We start from the raw sequence: 16,670 nt of genomic DNA, 5'->3' as shown, positions 1-16,670 counted from the left end.
AGATTTTCTATATTTCTGGAACGCTAACTCTTTAGCCTTTATTTTCTCAGCCACTTGCTTGGAGAACCATATCAGTTTCCTTTTTCTCTTGGTTTTATTTACATATGCATAGAATATGTGTTATGAGAACAGTATATTTACTGCAGACGTTCAAAAAGATTTTATTCCCTCTCTTGGGATCCTGCAATCTATAACAAATTATAGTCTTACCAAGAGCCCTTAGCAAACAGGGACCATAATTTCCAATTTGCAGGTAGTGAATCTCAAGGTAAATTTCTTTCTGCTGCTGACACAGGGAATATCATATGTTTCCAGCTGTAGCAATACAAAGACAGAGACCTCTATCTTTTAAAGGAACTGGTGATTTAAAACTAACCCATCCTTCCCCCTAGCTAATGACTTTCCTGGTGCTCTAAATGTCATAAAATATTAAGTCTGACTTTTCATCAGCAGACTTGAAAATATGTGAGGGCCAGTGACATTCAGGGCCAGTGTCCTCCCCTTGCTCCTTCCTTCCTTCTCACCCAGTACTTCCCTCACACGCAACTGTCTTGTCTGTCTGTATTATTTAGATTGTAAGCTCTTTTGAGCAGGGACTGTCTCTTTGTGTCAGGTGTTCAGCGCTGCGTGCGTCTGGTAGCGCTATACAAATGCTAATAATAATAGTGTCCGCATACCTAACCAGGCAAAGACTGCATTTTACGTGGCCCCATCTGCCCAGTTAGGCATGTGACCAAACAGTTTGATTTAGGGGGAGCGCTAGATATGGTGTAATTAGATTTTAGTTCTTAGATTTTAGTAAAGCCACTGACATGGTTCCACATACCTGGCATTGAATATCATTAACGCCTGCATCTCTTCCAGCTCCACCCTGACTCCGCTCCACTACTGCCCAGATTGTGCCGGGGTGCTCAGAGCCAATGTTCAGCAATAACATCTAATTAAGGGGGGGCCTGTTATTTATTTATTTGTTACATTTGTACCCCACATTTTCCCACCTATTTGCAGGCTCAATGTGGCTTACATAGCGCCGTGGGGCAAAGCCTCCTCCGGAGAAGAAGCAAATATAGAGTGATGTTATTATAAATGAAATAGATATGCACAGACACATTAGGGAAACATAGAGAGGGAAGTTAATATAAAGTTCATTAAGTTCATAACAAAATTGGGTTTCTTTGAGTTACTGGATTCAGGTAATTAAATTGGGTCCTTAGGATATGCCTTTTTGAACAGGTAAGTCTTTAGTGATTTCCGGAGGTTGAGGTGGTCATACGTAGTTTTCACGGTTTTTGGCAGTGCATTCCAGAGTTGTGTACTTATATATGAGAAGCTGGATCCATGAACTGATTTGTATTTGATTTGTTATTACTACTACTACTACTTAACATTTCTAAAGCGCTACCAGGGTTACGCAGCGCTGTACAATTTAACATAGAGGGACGGTCCCTGCTCAAGGAGCTTACAATCTAAGAGACAAGTGAACGGACAGTTCGATAGGGGCGGTCAAATTGTGGCAGTCTGGATTTAGTGAACGGTAAGAGTTAGGTGCCGAATGCAGCATTGAAGAGGTGGGTTTTAAGCAAAGACTTGAAGATGGGCAGGGAGGGGGCTTGGCGTAAGGGCTCAGGAAGGTTGTTCCAAGCATAGGGTGAGGCGAGGCAGAATGAGCGGAGCCTGGAGTTGGCGGTGTTGGAGAAGGGTACAGAGAGGAGGGATTTGTCCTGTGAACGGAGGTTACGGGCGGGAACATAGGGGGAGATGAGGAAGGAGAGGTAGTGAGGGGCAGCAGACTGAGTGCATTTGTAGGTAAGAAGGAGAAGCTTGAATTGAATGCGGTATCTGATTGGAAGCCAGTGAAGTGACCTGAGGAGAGGGGTGATATGAGTAAATCGGTTTTGGCGGAATATGAGACATGCCGCAGAGTTCTGAACAGATTGAAGGGGGGATAGATGGCTAAGTGGGAGGCGTGAGGAGTAAGTTGCAGTAGTCAAGGTGAGAGGTAGAGCATGGACGAGAGTTCGGGTGGTGTGTTCAGAGAGGAAAGGGCGAATTTTGTTGATGTTAAAGAGGAAGAAGCGGCAGGTCTTGGCAGTCTGCTGGATATGCGCAGAGAAGGAGGAGGAGGAGTCAAAGATGACTCCGAGGTTGCAGGCAGATGAGACGGGGAGGATGAGGGTGTTATCAACTGAGATAGAAAGTGGAGGAAGAGGAGACATGGGTTTTGGTGGAAAGACGATGAGCTCGGTCTTGGACATGTTCAGTTTCAGGTGGCGGTTGGACATCCAGGCTATGTGGGCTATCGTTAAGACGGGTAATTTTACCACAAGTCGTGCTACTTTAGCATAGGGTTCCACTTTGGACTAAATTCTATAAATAGCACGAAAAAAAATCAGTGCTGAAAAAAAGCACTGTAAATAGTGCTCAAATGGGCCCTTTTAATAAGGTGTGCCAAAAAAAAGGCCTGCGCTAGTGTAGGCAATGTTTTGGATGAACGCAGGTCTATTTTTCAGAGTGCTTGTAAAAAAATGGTCTTTTGGGGGGGGGGGGGGGCGAAAATGGACATGTGGCAAAATTAAAAGCAGCGCGCGTCCATTTTGGGCTTGAGATCTTACTGGCACCCATTGACTTAGCGGTAAGGGCTCATGCGTTAACCGGGTGGTAATGGTCAGCGCACGTACACTGCCGATTACCTCAGGGTAAGCGCCACGTGGTAGAAACTTTCTACCGAGTGTTTCGGACATGTGTCAAAAATGGAATTATCGCCCGAGGCGAGCGGTAGCTGGGCAGTAGTTCCAATCTGACACACGTCGGATGCGCGTAGGTGCCTATGTACCTTAGTAAAAAGACCTCAAAGTTAAGTGCAGTTACAGAATAGTATTAAGAACCAGGAATCACGACTATACTTTGGCACATCCTTTTACACCACCTTGTCACACTGTTTCATCACCTTCAGATCCTCAGATACTATCACCCCAAGATCCCTCTCCCCATCCGTACCTAGCAGAACTGTTGTCTTCGGTTACAGAGCGACAGGGGATCTGCTGTGATGAGACCCTGTGCTAAAATATCATGATTTGTGGTAAAGTAACCCATCTTAACAGTGGCCCATGTTGATAACTTTCCCCCTTAATGGTAGCCCACATTGGTAACTTCCCCCTCTAAGTGCTGCTGAATACTGGTAGATGGCCGCTCAGCATGGTTTAATTGGCAGAAGCCTCTCCTGCCTGTTTAAATCACGTTGAATATCGATCCCTTGGTGTTTGGCTGAGTCTAAGTCTACTGAAATGTTTTGGCAAGAACTGCTGCAAGCAATTCAAATAAGTAAACCCTCAAATGTCACAGAGCTGAAACAGTTCTGTATGGAAGAGTGATGCTAAAATGTATTTTGTTTTCTTTATTTCTATTTGATTACTCTCTCTCTCTTTCTCTGAAATATCCTTCATAAAAATCTCAACTAGACTCAGTCCCTGGAATAATTCATGTCCACTGTTCACCTTCTTCTCTTTCGTGAATTCTATCAACTAATGTTTTCTGTTGCCCCAGTTTCCTTTTTTTTTTTAAATTTCAAAACACATTTCATTTACCACAGTTTCTCAAATGAAATAGTTATACAATAAAACAACATTTCCAGTATTAGAAAAATAAACAAAGGGAACAATCCTCCACACCAGGAAACAGTAACCATATCCACAATTAATCTCCGCTTCAGACACAATGCTCCATCTTTTATAACTAGCTGACGCCAGCTGTACAGTAACCAAGTTAAAAAAAAAAAAGCTAAAACAAAACCCTCTTCAATCTACCCTCCCCCCTTCCCCCCCAAGAGGGAAACATCTCTGACAATACAGACGTGCTTAGAGAACTCTGGGTTGTGTACCATCCTGTCTGCCACTGCACAGAAACAACTAATTATGTTTCCCCTCGTGCTCATTTACTGCATAAAGTCCAAAAGCAATGCTCAGTTTGTCATGCAGTGTACCACTTCCGGATCCAGCTCCAGCCTGTCTAGCCTTTTTATGAGACTTTTTTCTGTAGGACAGTGTCAAAAGGTTGCTATTTATAGATAGTACATCACCCTACTGAGGTCTCACTATCCAGCAATATAAAGTACTACCATCAAAACTTAGGGGTCCTTTTATTAAGTGGTCGGAAAATGCACTACTGCAGGGCGTGCTCAGCAGGGGCATAGCCAGACATCGGTGAGAGGGGGGTCCAGAGCCTGAGGTAGGGGACACAGTTTAGCCTGTTGCTGACCTCCCGCCACTTTTGACCCCCCCCCCCTCCGCCGCCGACATTCCCCCACCACACTTTTGACCCCCCCCCCCCCCCGCCGCCCCTCCCCTGCTGCCAGGTACCTTTGCTGGCAGGGATTGGGGACCTGGCGGCAGGGGAGGGTCGGCGGCGTTGGGGGTAGAAAGTGGCGGGGGAATATCGGCGGGCGGGGGGTTCGAAAGTAGAGGGGGCCAGGGCTAAATCTGTGGGGGCCCATGTCCCCGGAGCCCCACCTAGCTATGCCCCTGGTGCTCAGGCATCTGGTGTGTTTGGGGGGGGGAAGGGCAAAGAGTAGGCGTGCCCAGCACTAATTGGTTAGCACAGCTACATTGCCACACATTGCCACACATCTACTGATTAGTGCATGGTTAGTGCATGAGCCCTTTCTGCCTACTGCTACCGTGACGCCTGGGCAGTTATTCCATTTTTTACGAGTGTCCGATACATGTGTCAGAAAATAATTTTTATTTTCCAACACGTGGCGCTAACTGGGCAGTAATCGGCAATGTACGTGTGCTGACGATTACCGCCTTGTTAATGCACGAGACCTTACCGCTAGGTCAACGGGTGGTGGTAAGGTGCACACCTAAAATGGACGTATTTTGCCGCACATTCATTTTCGGCCCCCCCCCCCAAAAAAAAAGGCCTTTTTTCAGGTGCTCTGGCACAGACCGTATAAGTTTGCCCAGCACTATCCCTGCCCTGCTTGTACCGCCTGACTCTCACTCGTGCAGTGCACTGCTTGTTCCGCCTGAGTCTCACTCGTGCAGTGCACTGCTTGTACCGCCTGAGTCTCACTCGTGCAGTGCACTGCTTGTTCCGCCTGACTCTCACTCGTGCAGTGCACTGCTTGTTCCGCCTGAGTCTCACTCGTGCAGTGCACTGCTTGTTCCGCCTGATGTTTTCCTTCAACAAGAGCGCCTTGATTTGTGAAATGCACTGCACGAGTGAGATCCCTTATTTTCTCCGTCACCTTAGACTGCCACCAATATCACTTCTCCTTATCTATCTGTACACCATTCCCATACCTCATGAGTGCCCACCACTTCAGGGAATACCTGTTCAAAATGTAGCTGAGCGAATTCGTATTTTATGTTCTCTACTCTCTACCATCCTTCATCTTCCCAGAGCTGCCACCAACATCACTCTTCATTTCCCCCTTCTTTGGCACGGCTGCAGTCACCCCTCTTATCCACTGTCCCCTCCAACCTCTCTTGCCCTTCCCAGGCCCCTGCCACACTGAAATCTGAATCACAGACTTTTTATAAAAAATGGATTTATTATTTAAAAGTTGAGAATTTTTGGAACAGCTATAGATCATGACCTTTAAACTGTTGGTTGTCAATCGTAGGATATACGCTTTCTATATACATACATATTACAATATAGATTACATGCACTTTATAAAATGATTGTTTGGTACAAACCTTGAAGACTGAGTCGAGACACTTGTGGCTGGTTTGCAACTGGGGATCTTCTATGGAAAAAGAAAGAATTGAAAAAGTAGCTATTATATTTTCATAATTACTTATTCCAAAAGTTTTATATAAAGGCAACATTTATGCTTTCATTAAAAATGGTTATGTTTACTACTACTACTTATCTTTTCTATAGCGCTACTAGACGTACACAGCGCTGTACACTTGAACATGAAGAGACAGTCCCTGCTCGACAGAGCTTACAATCTAATTATGACAGACAAACAGGACAAACAAGAGATAAGGGGATATTAAAGTGAGGATGATAAAATAAGGGTTCTGAACAAGTGAATAAGGGTTAGGAGTTAAAAGCAGCATCAAAAAGGTGGGCTTTTAGCTTAGATTTGAAGACGGCCAGAGATGGAGCTTAACTAGATTACCATGGTATTGGCCAGTCCAGTAGTTTTAAAGTTATTCACATATAGGGACCCTTTTAAAGTAAGCTGTCCTAAAAGGTTGCTTGCGAAAGGTCACTTTTAGTGCGGCTGTAAAATGGATGATTTTTCAATTCTTCAGTTAATGGCCAAGTGCTAATTCACAAGCCATCAACTTGTAAAGGAGTACAAGAGGTTCTGGAGAGGAGAAGAAAGAGAACACCACAGAGGAGATCAAGGACCGCAAATACTTTGAACATATTTGATCATTTTTGCCATCACTTTAGTTTTATGGATTATGGGGGCAATTCTATAAGGGGCCCTTTTAATAAGCAGAGGTAAAAAGGGCCCTGTGCTAGCGGCAGGGGCTATTTTTGCCACTTGCTGAGGCCCTTTTTACCGCATCAGGTACAAAGGCTGAAAAAAGACATGGCCATGCAGTAAGATTGTTCTTACCACGTGGCCATGCAGGGGGTGGGGGAGCACTTACCACCATCCATTGAAGTGGTGGTAAGGGCTCCCGCGCTAACCCGGCAGTAACCGGGCAGTGTGTGGCACTGACCGATTACCACCATTTTTCAAATATTTCTGCTAGCGCCGGAAATGTTGCACACTGGGGGTTGAACTACTGCTGGCACATGCGTTGGGCTGGTGACAGCTTTGGATTGCTGAGCGGAAAGCCTGCATTGGACTTACTGACGCTTAGTAAAAGGGCCCCTAAGTATGGCGAAGTACATCAGTGGAAGGAGGATAGACAGAGAGGTCTGATCCTGAGAGAAACAGATGGTGAGCAGAGACATCAGGAGCAGCCTCGGATTATAAAGCCTGAAGGGTTGGGTGATAGACTGGAGGAGGTGTACAGAGTTTTGGATCTTGGAAAAGAGAAGTGTTTAGTAGTGGACATAGGAGCCAACTTTTCAAAATTATTGGGGGTGCTAAGCCCAATGGAAATAACCCCTCCCTGGACACATACAAGGAATTTTCTCAATATTGGGGGTGCTCAAGCACCCACAGCACCCACAGAGTCGGCTCCAATGGCAGTGGATAAGACTATACCACATAGTCTTGGCTGGAGTTGAAACAAGAAACCTCTTAAACCAAATGCAGACTGTATATAAAGAGTTTGAAGTTTTAACCTATTATTGTTTTGTATTTTTGTCATAGTTCTCTTATTGTAATTTGCTTTAAAATTTTGATGTAAGCCATATTGTTTGGGATAATGTGGGATATAAATGCCATAAATAAATAAATAAATAAGTTTGGATTTATTGCCATTGCAGAGTTCATTGAAGTTTGCATAAATCACAACTCCTTGGTGTGCTGGGCACTCCTTTGATAAAGATTAAAGAGCTAGTCCTGAACTGTGAGACGGTACACAGAAATAAGTCAAGCTTAACTTTCCAACAGCCTTTCAGATCTTTATCCAGCCCTGGCCTGCACCCAAGCTCAAATCTGGAGGATTGAAAGAGGAAAAAGGAATTGAGTGACCAAGAAAAATCTGTTTTCTGTGACCTGGGCCGGTCGGGTTACGCAAAGTGGCACTTGTAACGTGGGGTGATGGGATTTAAGCTGGAGAGACTTTTATTTTGACCAAGGATTTCCGGTGAAGGTGAAGTGTGGCATGGGGCGATAAAAAGCCCACAGCGAATGTAGAAACAGACCTGGGACTTACCTGTACCGGAGAAAGACTACTAGTATTGCCTGTACCGGAGAAAGACTACTTGATTGAAAACTGTGCATTTTTAAAATTTTCCACCCAGAAAGAACCGTGCAAACTAGCCATACCATCTGAACTGCGAGTACCTGAGGGTGGGAAAGATCTGTGAAAACATCATGGCTGCTGCTCCTGCACTTGCAGTGGGGAGATGGAGGACAGCACATCAAATAGTAAACTACTGTCTGGAATACTGGCAGTGAGTTTCCATTGGACTTTTAGCCTGCCTGATGTCACATGCAATGTTTGAGTGTGGAGGTCGAGCACGCATACCCAGAGTATTACTCGCGGAGATAAAAACTGGAGAGGAGCACATGGATTGTGTAAAGGAGTTAGAGTTCATGTTGGTTTGCCACATAGATCGAGTGGAGGAGATGGCGCATCGTCTGTGTGCAGTTGTCGAGCTGGCAGTGGAGGATGGAACAAGCGTGAGCTGAGTTGACTGCCCAGGGGTGCACCTACCAGAGTGACCCGACTCTGGTGCAATTGTGCTGCCAAGCATGTGGTATGGGGTTCTACAAGAAGGAGGAGAGCATGGTGACCCCTGCCATGGAGGCCCTGGTTCCAAGGGAGATCAAGGAGGACAACCCTGCAGGAAAGGACCGGAGCTATATCTGGACGAGGATCTGGGAGCAGAGAGAGGTAGAATCCACTGCTGTCAGTTCCTTGGGGGAAGGCCCCGAGACGGTGGAGATGGAAAGGTCGGATCTACCAAAACCAGTGAGCCCGCATACCAGCTCGGGAACGGGAGGCCCAGTCACAGCAGTATTTATTGGACTTGAGAGAATACAAAAGTCTCCCAAGCCTGTCCAATCTAACAGCCAGCCCTGTTTTCCACAGTTCACATTGGGGCTTGTTTTTTGGGGTTTCCAGGGGGAGAAGAGGGTAATCCCACCGCTAACATCTCTTTCACCAGGTGGATGCACTGAGTGCCAAGAGAGTAAGGGACTGACGGAGACTGCCTTCGGGAGGCTCCAACCGAGTTGGACCCCGAATCTAGGAGCGCCCAGGTCAGGGGTGTTACATTAAATTCCTGAGGCACTGCTGGCATCCGGAAAAGTTTTTTTGTGAGAAAATTCTGTTGTTTTAAACTGTGGAAATGACTGGCATCGAGGGAACAAACTACATTTTGTGGATTACAAATATTGTGTCTTGTAGATTACAAATACCAGTACTGCAAGGATTACACAATTTGGTGCCCGAGAATACCGGACAGACTGTTGGTGCAGAACCCGTTAAAAATTCGAAAGTTTCAGCCCTGTAAAAGCCCGCGCTAACGGATGCAGTGAAGTGTGCCAAAACTGCGAGTATCTGGTTAAAGGGCGTTAAGAATCTGCTGAATCATCATGGTGGAAGTCCCTGCGCCTGCCAGGGATGAGGAGAATAGAGTGCTCCAGCACTAGCATGTAGCAGAGACTGTGGGAATGAACTGCCATTGGACAGTGAGAGGGTGTGATGTCATCCTCATGTTCCAGAGGGCACAGGATGGACAGGCAGGCTGAAAGTGCAATGCCATCCCATCAAAGGGGAGGAGGATCTGCCCAATCAAGAGGGAGTTTGGAGAACCTGGCGATCGGAGCAGAGAGAATCGAGGAAGAAGGATGGCACACCGGCTGCAGGCTGTGGTGCAGTTGAGTACGGAGGAGAGCACAGAGACTGTTGAGTTGAGACTCAGGTCTAAAGAGAACAATGTTGAACTGTTGGACACTATGAGTTGAGTTGTTAAATAAAGATGAGAGCAGTGTTAAAAATGTTTGGGTTATGGGAAAGAACTGACGGGTTGGACCCAGGTCCCAGAAGTGGGAGGGCGGTCAGAACCATGATATACTGCTATGGTAAAGTGAGTATGGGGAGATAAATGTGTTGTGTACTGGGAAAGGGGTGTGGTGGTAAATAAAAGAAGTTATTGCGATTGAATAAAAGAGTTTCACAGTTATGTGGGGGAAACTGGTAAGAGAAATGTTGATGTCTGAAGAAGAAAATGATGTGTTCAATAAAATTTGCTTGGTTGTTGTGGGGTTATAAAAAAATTTGTTGGAGTATATTGATGGGTTATGCAAGGTGATGTAACTATCCAAGGCTGAGTAGGCTGCCACCCCTGCAGTACCTGGGTGTCCTAACTAATGTTGGGAGGGGTTGAGATAGTTACAGCTTTGAACAGGTTGCTACCCTTGAAGTTCCTAGGTGTCCTGTTTAAAGCTGATGGGGGGAGAGGAGGGAAAACCCCACAATTGATAATGTGTCCAATGGGTGGGGAAGGAGAGAGGAAATAGTAGTCTCTCCAGGGGTAGATAACAGTGGCGTAGCTAGGTGGGCCAGGGCCCCCGTAGATTTGGCCCTGGACACCCCTGCCGACGACCCTCTCGACCCCCCCTCCAGCTGCCAACCCACCGTCGCCTGCCTTTGCTGGCGGGGGACCCCAACCCCCGCCAGCCGAGATCCTCTTCTTCTCGCAAAAGGCTTTCTTCTGTTTTTGACGTCCTGCACGTACAATGTGCAGGACGTCAGAAACAAAGGAAGCCTTTTGCGAGGAGAGGACCTTGGCTGGCGGGGGTTGGGGTCCCCCGCCAGCAAAAGGTAGGTGACGGCGGGTTGGCGGCGGGAGGGGGGTCAAGAGGGTCGGCGGCGGGGGAGGGGAGCTAAAATGTGCCCCCTCTCCTCAGGCTCTGGACCCCCCTCCCGCCGGTCTGGCTACACCCCTGGTAGATAAAGGTTGGAAGCAGGCCGGACCCTGATGAAAAGGAATCTCCCTGTAGGAGAGATTGTGGAAAGATAAAAGTGTATTTCTTTACAAAATGTGAAGTAACGTGAGGAAGTTGTTGTGAGTAGACTGGTTATATAATGGGAGTTATGTGACGATAAATATCACTATGAGATGTGATAAAGGAAATGATGTTATGTGTTAAATAAAGCTGAAATGATGTTGTGTGAGGTTTGTGTCACTCCAGAGGGGAGAGCAAAACCTAGAGTATCCCTTGGGGGCAAGGGATTGGTGAACTTGGGGGAAAAGTGTAATCCCCTGTTAGGCTGGGATTCTTTGGAGAGTAAGTCCCTGTAAAGAGTCACTGGGGGGGAGTGATTGGGAGGTCCCTGGGTGGGAGGAAGCCCAGCTCAAGGGGAGAAGTTTTGAAATTAAATGCAGAGAAAGTTTTCCCTAAGACTGAAGAGTGGCGGGGTGGGGATTGGAAAGAGATAAAGAGGAGTGTTTGCCCTTTAGAGGGGGTCTTTGGTTGCCTGATGGTCCCCTGCTACTGACCTGGAGGAGTAAGGGGAATCCCACAGAAGAAATAACACCACTGGCTGTAAAGGGCAGTTGTGGCTCAGCAAAGCAACAACTGAGACAGAGGAGAGCTATGGGTGGGCAGAGGAGAGACCCAGCCCAGGAGTGTGGGATTGGAGCCAGGGAGTACCCATCCCAGAACCAGGGTGGACCAATGCACAGGTCACCTTGGAGGGAGGTCAGGTCACAGGAGATCTGGATCTCTACAAGTAAGAGGAGCACAGCCTTTGGGACACTATTCTCTGGGATAGGCATGAACAGGAGTCTGTAAAAAAATGTACACAGTCCTGCCAATGACCAGATATAAAAGACATAACAAACACAACCATTTTTTCTTCTTAGCTTTCCCGCACTTTAAGCGATATTCTTGGGCTGTGCTTTTTGAGCCATTACTGGACGTTTTAGTAAAAGTAGCTTTCCAGCTACAAGATTGCACAACTGAAAATATATCAACAATTGACATAGTTCAAATCCTTCTTCAGCTTTCTTTTTTTTTGTAATTGTGAGCCCTTCAGAAACAGAAAAATATCTGCTGTACCTAAATATATAAGCCACCTGAAAGCCTGAAGGCTATCGAAGTGGTGTACATTCAAGTATAGTAGACAGTGAGTTTCCATTGAACTTTTAGCCTGCCTGACGTCACATTCAATGTTTGAGTGCGGAGGTCGAGCACTGAAGAGTGACGGGGTGGGGATTGGAAAGAGATAAAGAGGAGTGTTTGCCCTTTAGAGGGGGTCTTTGGTTGCCTGATGGTCCCCTGCTACTGACCTGGAGGAGTAAGGGGAATCCCAAACAGAAGAAATAACACCACTGGCTGTAAAGGGCAGTTCTGGCTCAGCAAAGCAACAACTGAGACAGAGGAGAGCTATGGGTGGGCAGAGGAGAGACCCAGCCCAGGAGTGTGGGATTGGAGCCAGGGAGTACCCATCCCAGAACCAGGGTGGACCAATGCAAAGGTCACCTTGGAGGGAGGTCAGGTCACAGGAGATCTGGATCTCTACAAGTAATTGTGAGCCCTTCAGAAACAGAAAAATATCTGCTGTACCTAAATATATAAGACACCTGAAAGCCTGAAGGCTATCGAAGTGGTGTACATTCAAGTATAGTAGGCAGTGAGTTTCCATTGGACTTTTAGCCTGCCTGACGTCACATTCAATGTTTGAGTGCGGAGGTCGAGCACGCGTACCCAGAGTGTTGCTCACGGAGATAAAAACTGGAGAGGAGCACATGAATTGTGTAAAGGAGTTAGAGTTCATGTTGGTTTGCCTGGAGGCATGTTGCTGTTCCTGTAGGGCTCAGGATTACAAAATAAGGGGGTCTTTTACTAAGCGCAAGTAGCGAGTTTAGTGTGCGCTAAAAATAAGCATGCACTAAATGCTAGAGATGTCCATATATTCCTAAGGGCGCCTCTAGTGTTTAGCCCACGCCAATGAGCATGCGCTAAAAATGATACAGGAGCTTAGTAAAAGACCCCCATACAGACGTCCATGTCCCTTCTTTTCTCCCAGTCATAATTTGGATGTTCCAGTTTGTAAAATAGATGTTCATGCTGGAAATTTCCAGCCTATAGATGTCCATCTCACATTTTTTCAAACAGGAAATCTTGATGTATTTCCTGTTCGAAAATACATGTGAGATGGATGTCCATTTGGGACATTCTGACTTGGACGTCCTTTTGAAAATGCCCCTCCACATCATATATACCAATTAACTATTTCACAGCAGAAAATATAAAAGGCTGCAACCATACCATCTTAGGCTTTGACCCTCGGAGACATCAGCCTATTGATAAATTTGCTTACTTTAGTTCAGTTCAGCTCATGGAAAGAAAAACATGGATGTTGTCGGAACTGGCAGCACAAGTTCAGGGACAGGCCACTCACCCCCCTCGGCCAGTAGACAACCAGTGTCTCACCATAGCAGTCATTTCACTACAAAAGGTTTTATCTTTCTGAAAAGATGTTCAACTGAAATTCTGTCTAATTTGTGAACATTGAAGATCTCATGGCATTCTTCACAAGAACAAGGATATTAATGCCAAGCTCATGGCAAAACTATGACATAAGCTATACAGGTAGTCTACTAAAATTAGTCTTAACAAAGTTTTCATACATTCTAACGTTACTACTTTTTTGGAATGTTTTTATAATTATTTCACCAAGCTTTGTAGAAAATGTTACAGTATGCCAAAAACTTACTTGTTTGGTGCTGCATGTAGATTCGTCAGTACGGTAAAGTTATTTCTCACACTGCGTAAACTTGCAAGTACCTAAAATAAATATAAATATACCAGAAATTTGCATAAGATGGCAGTTTAAAATTTCAGCAACACACCATTTTACTTTATTTAATCAGCTCATAATGAAAGAAAGGATACTTGACATCATACCTGTGCAAATGGTGTTACTATTAAGTCATCTCCATGCCTAGAAAGATTAAAAAAGAAATAGTTTGTAAATCCAGCATATTCACTTAATTGTTAAGTACCATATCTTAGTTTTGTAGATATTGGTTTGTGAAGGTCTTATTTTGTCAGTTTGTTTCTAAAAAAAGTTTGTCTCAAAGAAAGAGAGTAAAGAAGGACAGAACTGATGGCTCAATAGCAGTGCTGGATGTAGCCAGATTGGGATGTCTGGGTTACATTTCTAAACCTGGACTTTGTTGGGGTAAGGGATGCTGTGAAAGCAGTGTGCACAGGATCTGGCACAGAATACCAAACATCACAAACGTGAAATGGTGACATCTAGTGGTCAAACCTAGGGTACATGCATAGCAAATTGTATGGTCAGTGGCCGCTGGCCAAGGACTTTCAGTGTAATGGCTGAGTAAGATGGGAGAACAGGTGGGGAAGACATGGAACATGCCCAGGCAGTTGCTAATAAAGAGTCATGGCACTATAGGCCAATAGTGGCTGGTTCATTTGAGCTGGGAGCTAAAAACAGCAGGGTGAACTGTAAGGCCAAAAAAGAAAGATCTATGTGCAGGGGAAATAGCTCATTTAAAAAGTATGATTAAAAAAATGAAACAATCTCAGAAAAGGGGATATGTTGGTACTCCTGTGTTTAACCTTGAGCAGCAAGAGATTTCTTGGGGGTGGGGGGAGCCCGCCTGGACTATCAGAATCCAAGTCCAGGGGGCAAAGAAGGGGAGGGGTGTGTAGAGGGGACGGAAGGGAAGGAAAAAGGGGTTAGGTGGGAGGGAAGGTGGGGGGGGGGGAGAGAAGGTCTTATAAAATGGGGGGGGGGGAGATGGAAGGGGAGGGGTAAAATGTCAAAATCCTGATGACAAAATGCATTGTACTGTAATTTCTGGAATTATCCTGTGATACCAAGTTATTGTTTGTTAAGTTTTGTCAATCAATAAAAAAGGTAAAATCTAAAAAAATGAAACAAAAGAAAATGAAGTAGTTTACCTGTAACGGAAGTCAAATACAAGAGTGGGTGATGTCATTTGATGGCATCAAATCGGGGTAGTTCTCTAGGAGTTAAGAATTAACTAGTAAAAGCTTTTGAGCATGTGTGATCATTCCTACCCTAAGCCTGCATCTCAGTTGGTATGTAGCTAAGAGTCAACTCATGAAGGGGTAGGCGGGAGTATGTGTCTGATTTATCCTGCTCTCTATACAGAACTCCCAATACAGGTAAGCAGTGCCACTTTATAGACATGCAAGAGTGGAGGAGTAGCCTAGTGGTTAGTGTAGTGGACTTTGATTCTGGGGAACTGAGTTCAATTCCCACTGCAGCTCCTTGTGACTCTGGGGTAAGTCACTTAACCCTCCATTGCCCCTGGTACAAAATAAGTACCTGAATATATGTAAACCGCTTTGAATGTAGTTGCAAAAACCTCAGAAAGGCGGTATATCAAGTCCCATTTCCCTTCCCTAATCAGCCACACAGCTGGAGTCTGCATAACTAAGGATTGCATCAGCATTATATGATATGCCACGGGAAGTGCCAACATGAATTACTGGGAGTTGATATAAATGTGTGATTCTTGGTTTGTCATTTTTTTCTGAGTAACATACGCCATTAATTTTTTGCGATAGTTGAATATATGCAAAAATATTTCTTATTACTAGTTGCACTGTCCCTTCTGGATATACGATCCAGGCAGTGAAGGGCTATAAAGAATGCAGAGAAGAGCAAGTTTTTGAATGGCAGATTAGCTATATACAGTGGGGGAAATAAGTATTTGATCCCTTGCTGATTTTGTAAGTTTGCCCACTGACAAAGACATGAGCAGCCCATAATTGAAGGGTAGGTTATTGGTAACAGTGAGAGATAGCACATCACAAATTAAATCCGGAAAATCACATTGTGGAAAGTATATGAATTTATTTGCATTCTGCAGAGGGAAATAAGTATTTGATCCCCCACCAACCAGTAAGAGATCTGGCCCCTACAGACCAGGTAGATGCTCCAAATCAACTCGTTACCTGCATGACAGACAGCTGTCGGCAATGGTCACCTGTATGAAAGACACCTGTCCACAGACTCAGTGAATCAGTCAGACTCTAACCTCTACAAAATGGCCAAGAGCAAGGAGCTGTCTAAGGATGTCAGGGACAAGATCATACACCTGCACAAGGCTGGAATGGGCTACAAAACCATCAGTAAGACGCTGGGCGAGAAGGAGACAACTGTTGGTGCCATAGTAAGAAAATGGAAGAAGTACAAAATGACTGTCAATCGACAAAGATCTGGGGCTCCACGCAAAATCTCACCTCGTGGGGTATCCTTGATCATGAGGAAGGTTAGAAATCAGCCTACAACTACAAGGGGGGAACTTGTCAATGATCTCAAGGCAGCTGGGACCACTGTCACCACGAAAACCATTGGTAACACATTACGACATAACGGATTGCAATCCTGCAGTGCCCGCAAGGTCCCCCTGCTCCGGAAGGCACATGTGACGGCCCGTCTGAAGTTTGCCAGTGAACACCTGGATGATGCCGAGAGTGATTGGGAGAAGGTGCTGTGGTCAGATGAGACAAAAATTGAGCTCTTTGGCATGAACTCAACTCGCCGTGTTTGGAGGAAGAGAAATGCTGCCTATGACCCAAAGAACACCGTCCCCACTGTCAAGCATGGAGGTGGAAATGTTATGTTTTGGGGGTGTTTCTCTGCTAAGGGCACAGGACTACTTCACCGCATCAATGGGAGAATGGATGGGGCCATGTACCGTACAATTCTGAGTGACAACCTCCTTCCCTCCGCCAGGGCCTTAAAAATGGGTCGTGGCTGGGTCTTCCAGCACGACAATGACCCAAAACATACAGCCAAGGCAACAAAGGAGTGGCTCAGGAAGAAGCACATTAGGGTCATGGAGTGGCCTAGCCAGTCACCAGACCTTAATCCCATTGAAAACTTATGGAGGGAGCTGAAGCTGCGAGTTGCCATGCGACAGCCCAGAACTCTTAATGATTTAGAGATGATCTGCAAAGAGGAGTGGACCAAAATTCCTGACATGTGTGCAAACCTCATCATCAACTACAGAAGACGTCTGACCGCTGTGCTTGCCAACAAGGGTTTTGCCACCAAGTATTAGGTCTT

At 45.5% G+C, this 16,670-nt stretch overlaps 1 protein-coding gene across 2 annotated transcripts in view; it reads right to left on the bottom strand.

Annotated features, from left to right (window-relative positions):
* PDE4B (phosphodiesterase 4B) overlaps positions 1-16,670 on the bottom strand; it is a 534,189-nt gene that overhangs the window by 134,556 nt on the left and 382,963 nt on the right. For both annotated transcript variants that reach the window (XM_030205673.1, XM_030205672.1), the window contains exons 3-5: positions 13,508-13,544; positions 13,317-13,387; positions 5,700-5,749 (exon numbers count right to left, since the gene is read on the bottom strand). In XM_030205673.1, coding sequence (XP_030061533.1) covers positions 5,700-5,749; positions 13,317-13,387; positions 13,508-13,544 — 158 coding nt within the window. The remainder of the gene's footprint in view (positions 1-5,699; positions 5,750-13,316; positions 13,388-13,507; positions 13,545-16,670) is intronic.

This window comes from Microcaecilia unicolor, chromosome 6, assembly GCF_901765095.1.
Source record: "Microcaecilia unicolor chromosome 6, aMicUni1.1, whole genome shotgun sequence".
Taxonomy (NCBI): domain Eukaryota; kingdom Metazoa; phylum Chordata; class Amphibia; order Gymnophiona; family Siphonopidae; genus Microcaecilia; species Microcaecilia unicolor.
The sequence above is the reverse complement of the archived record's forward strand: the minus strand, read 5'-3'. Positions and strand labels throughout refer to the sequence as shown.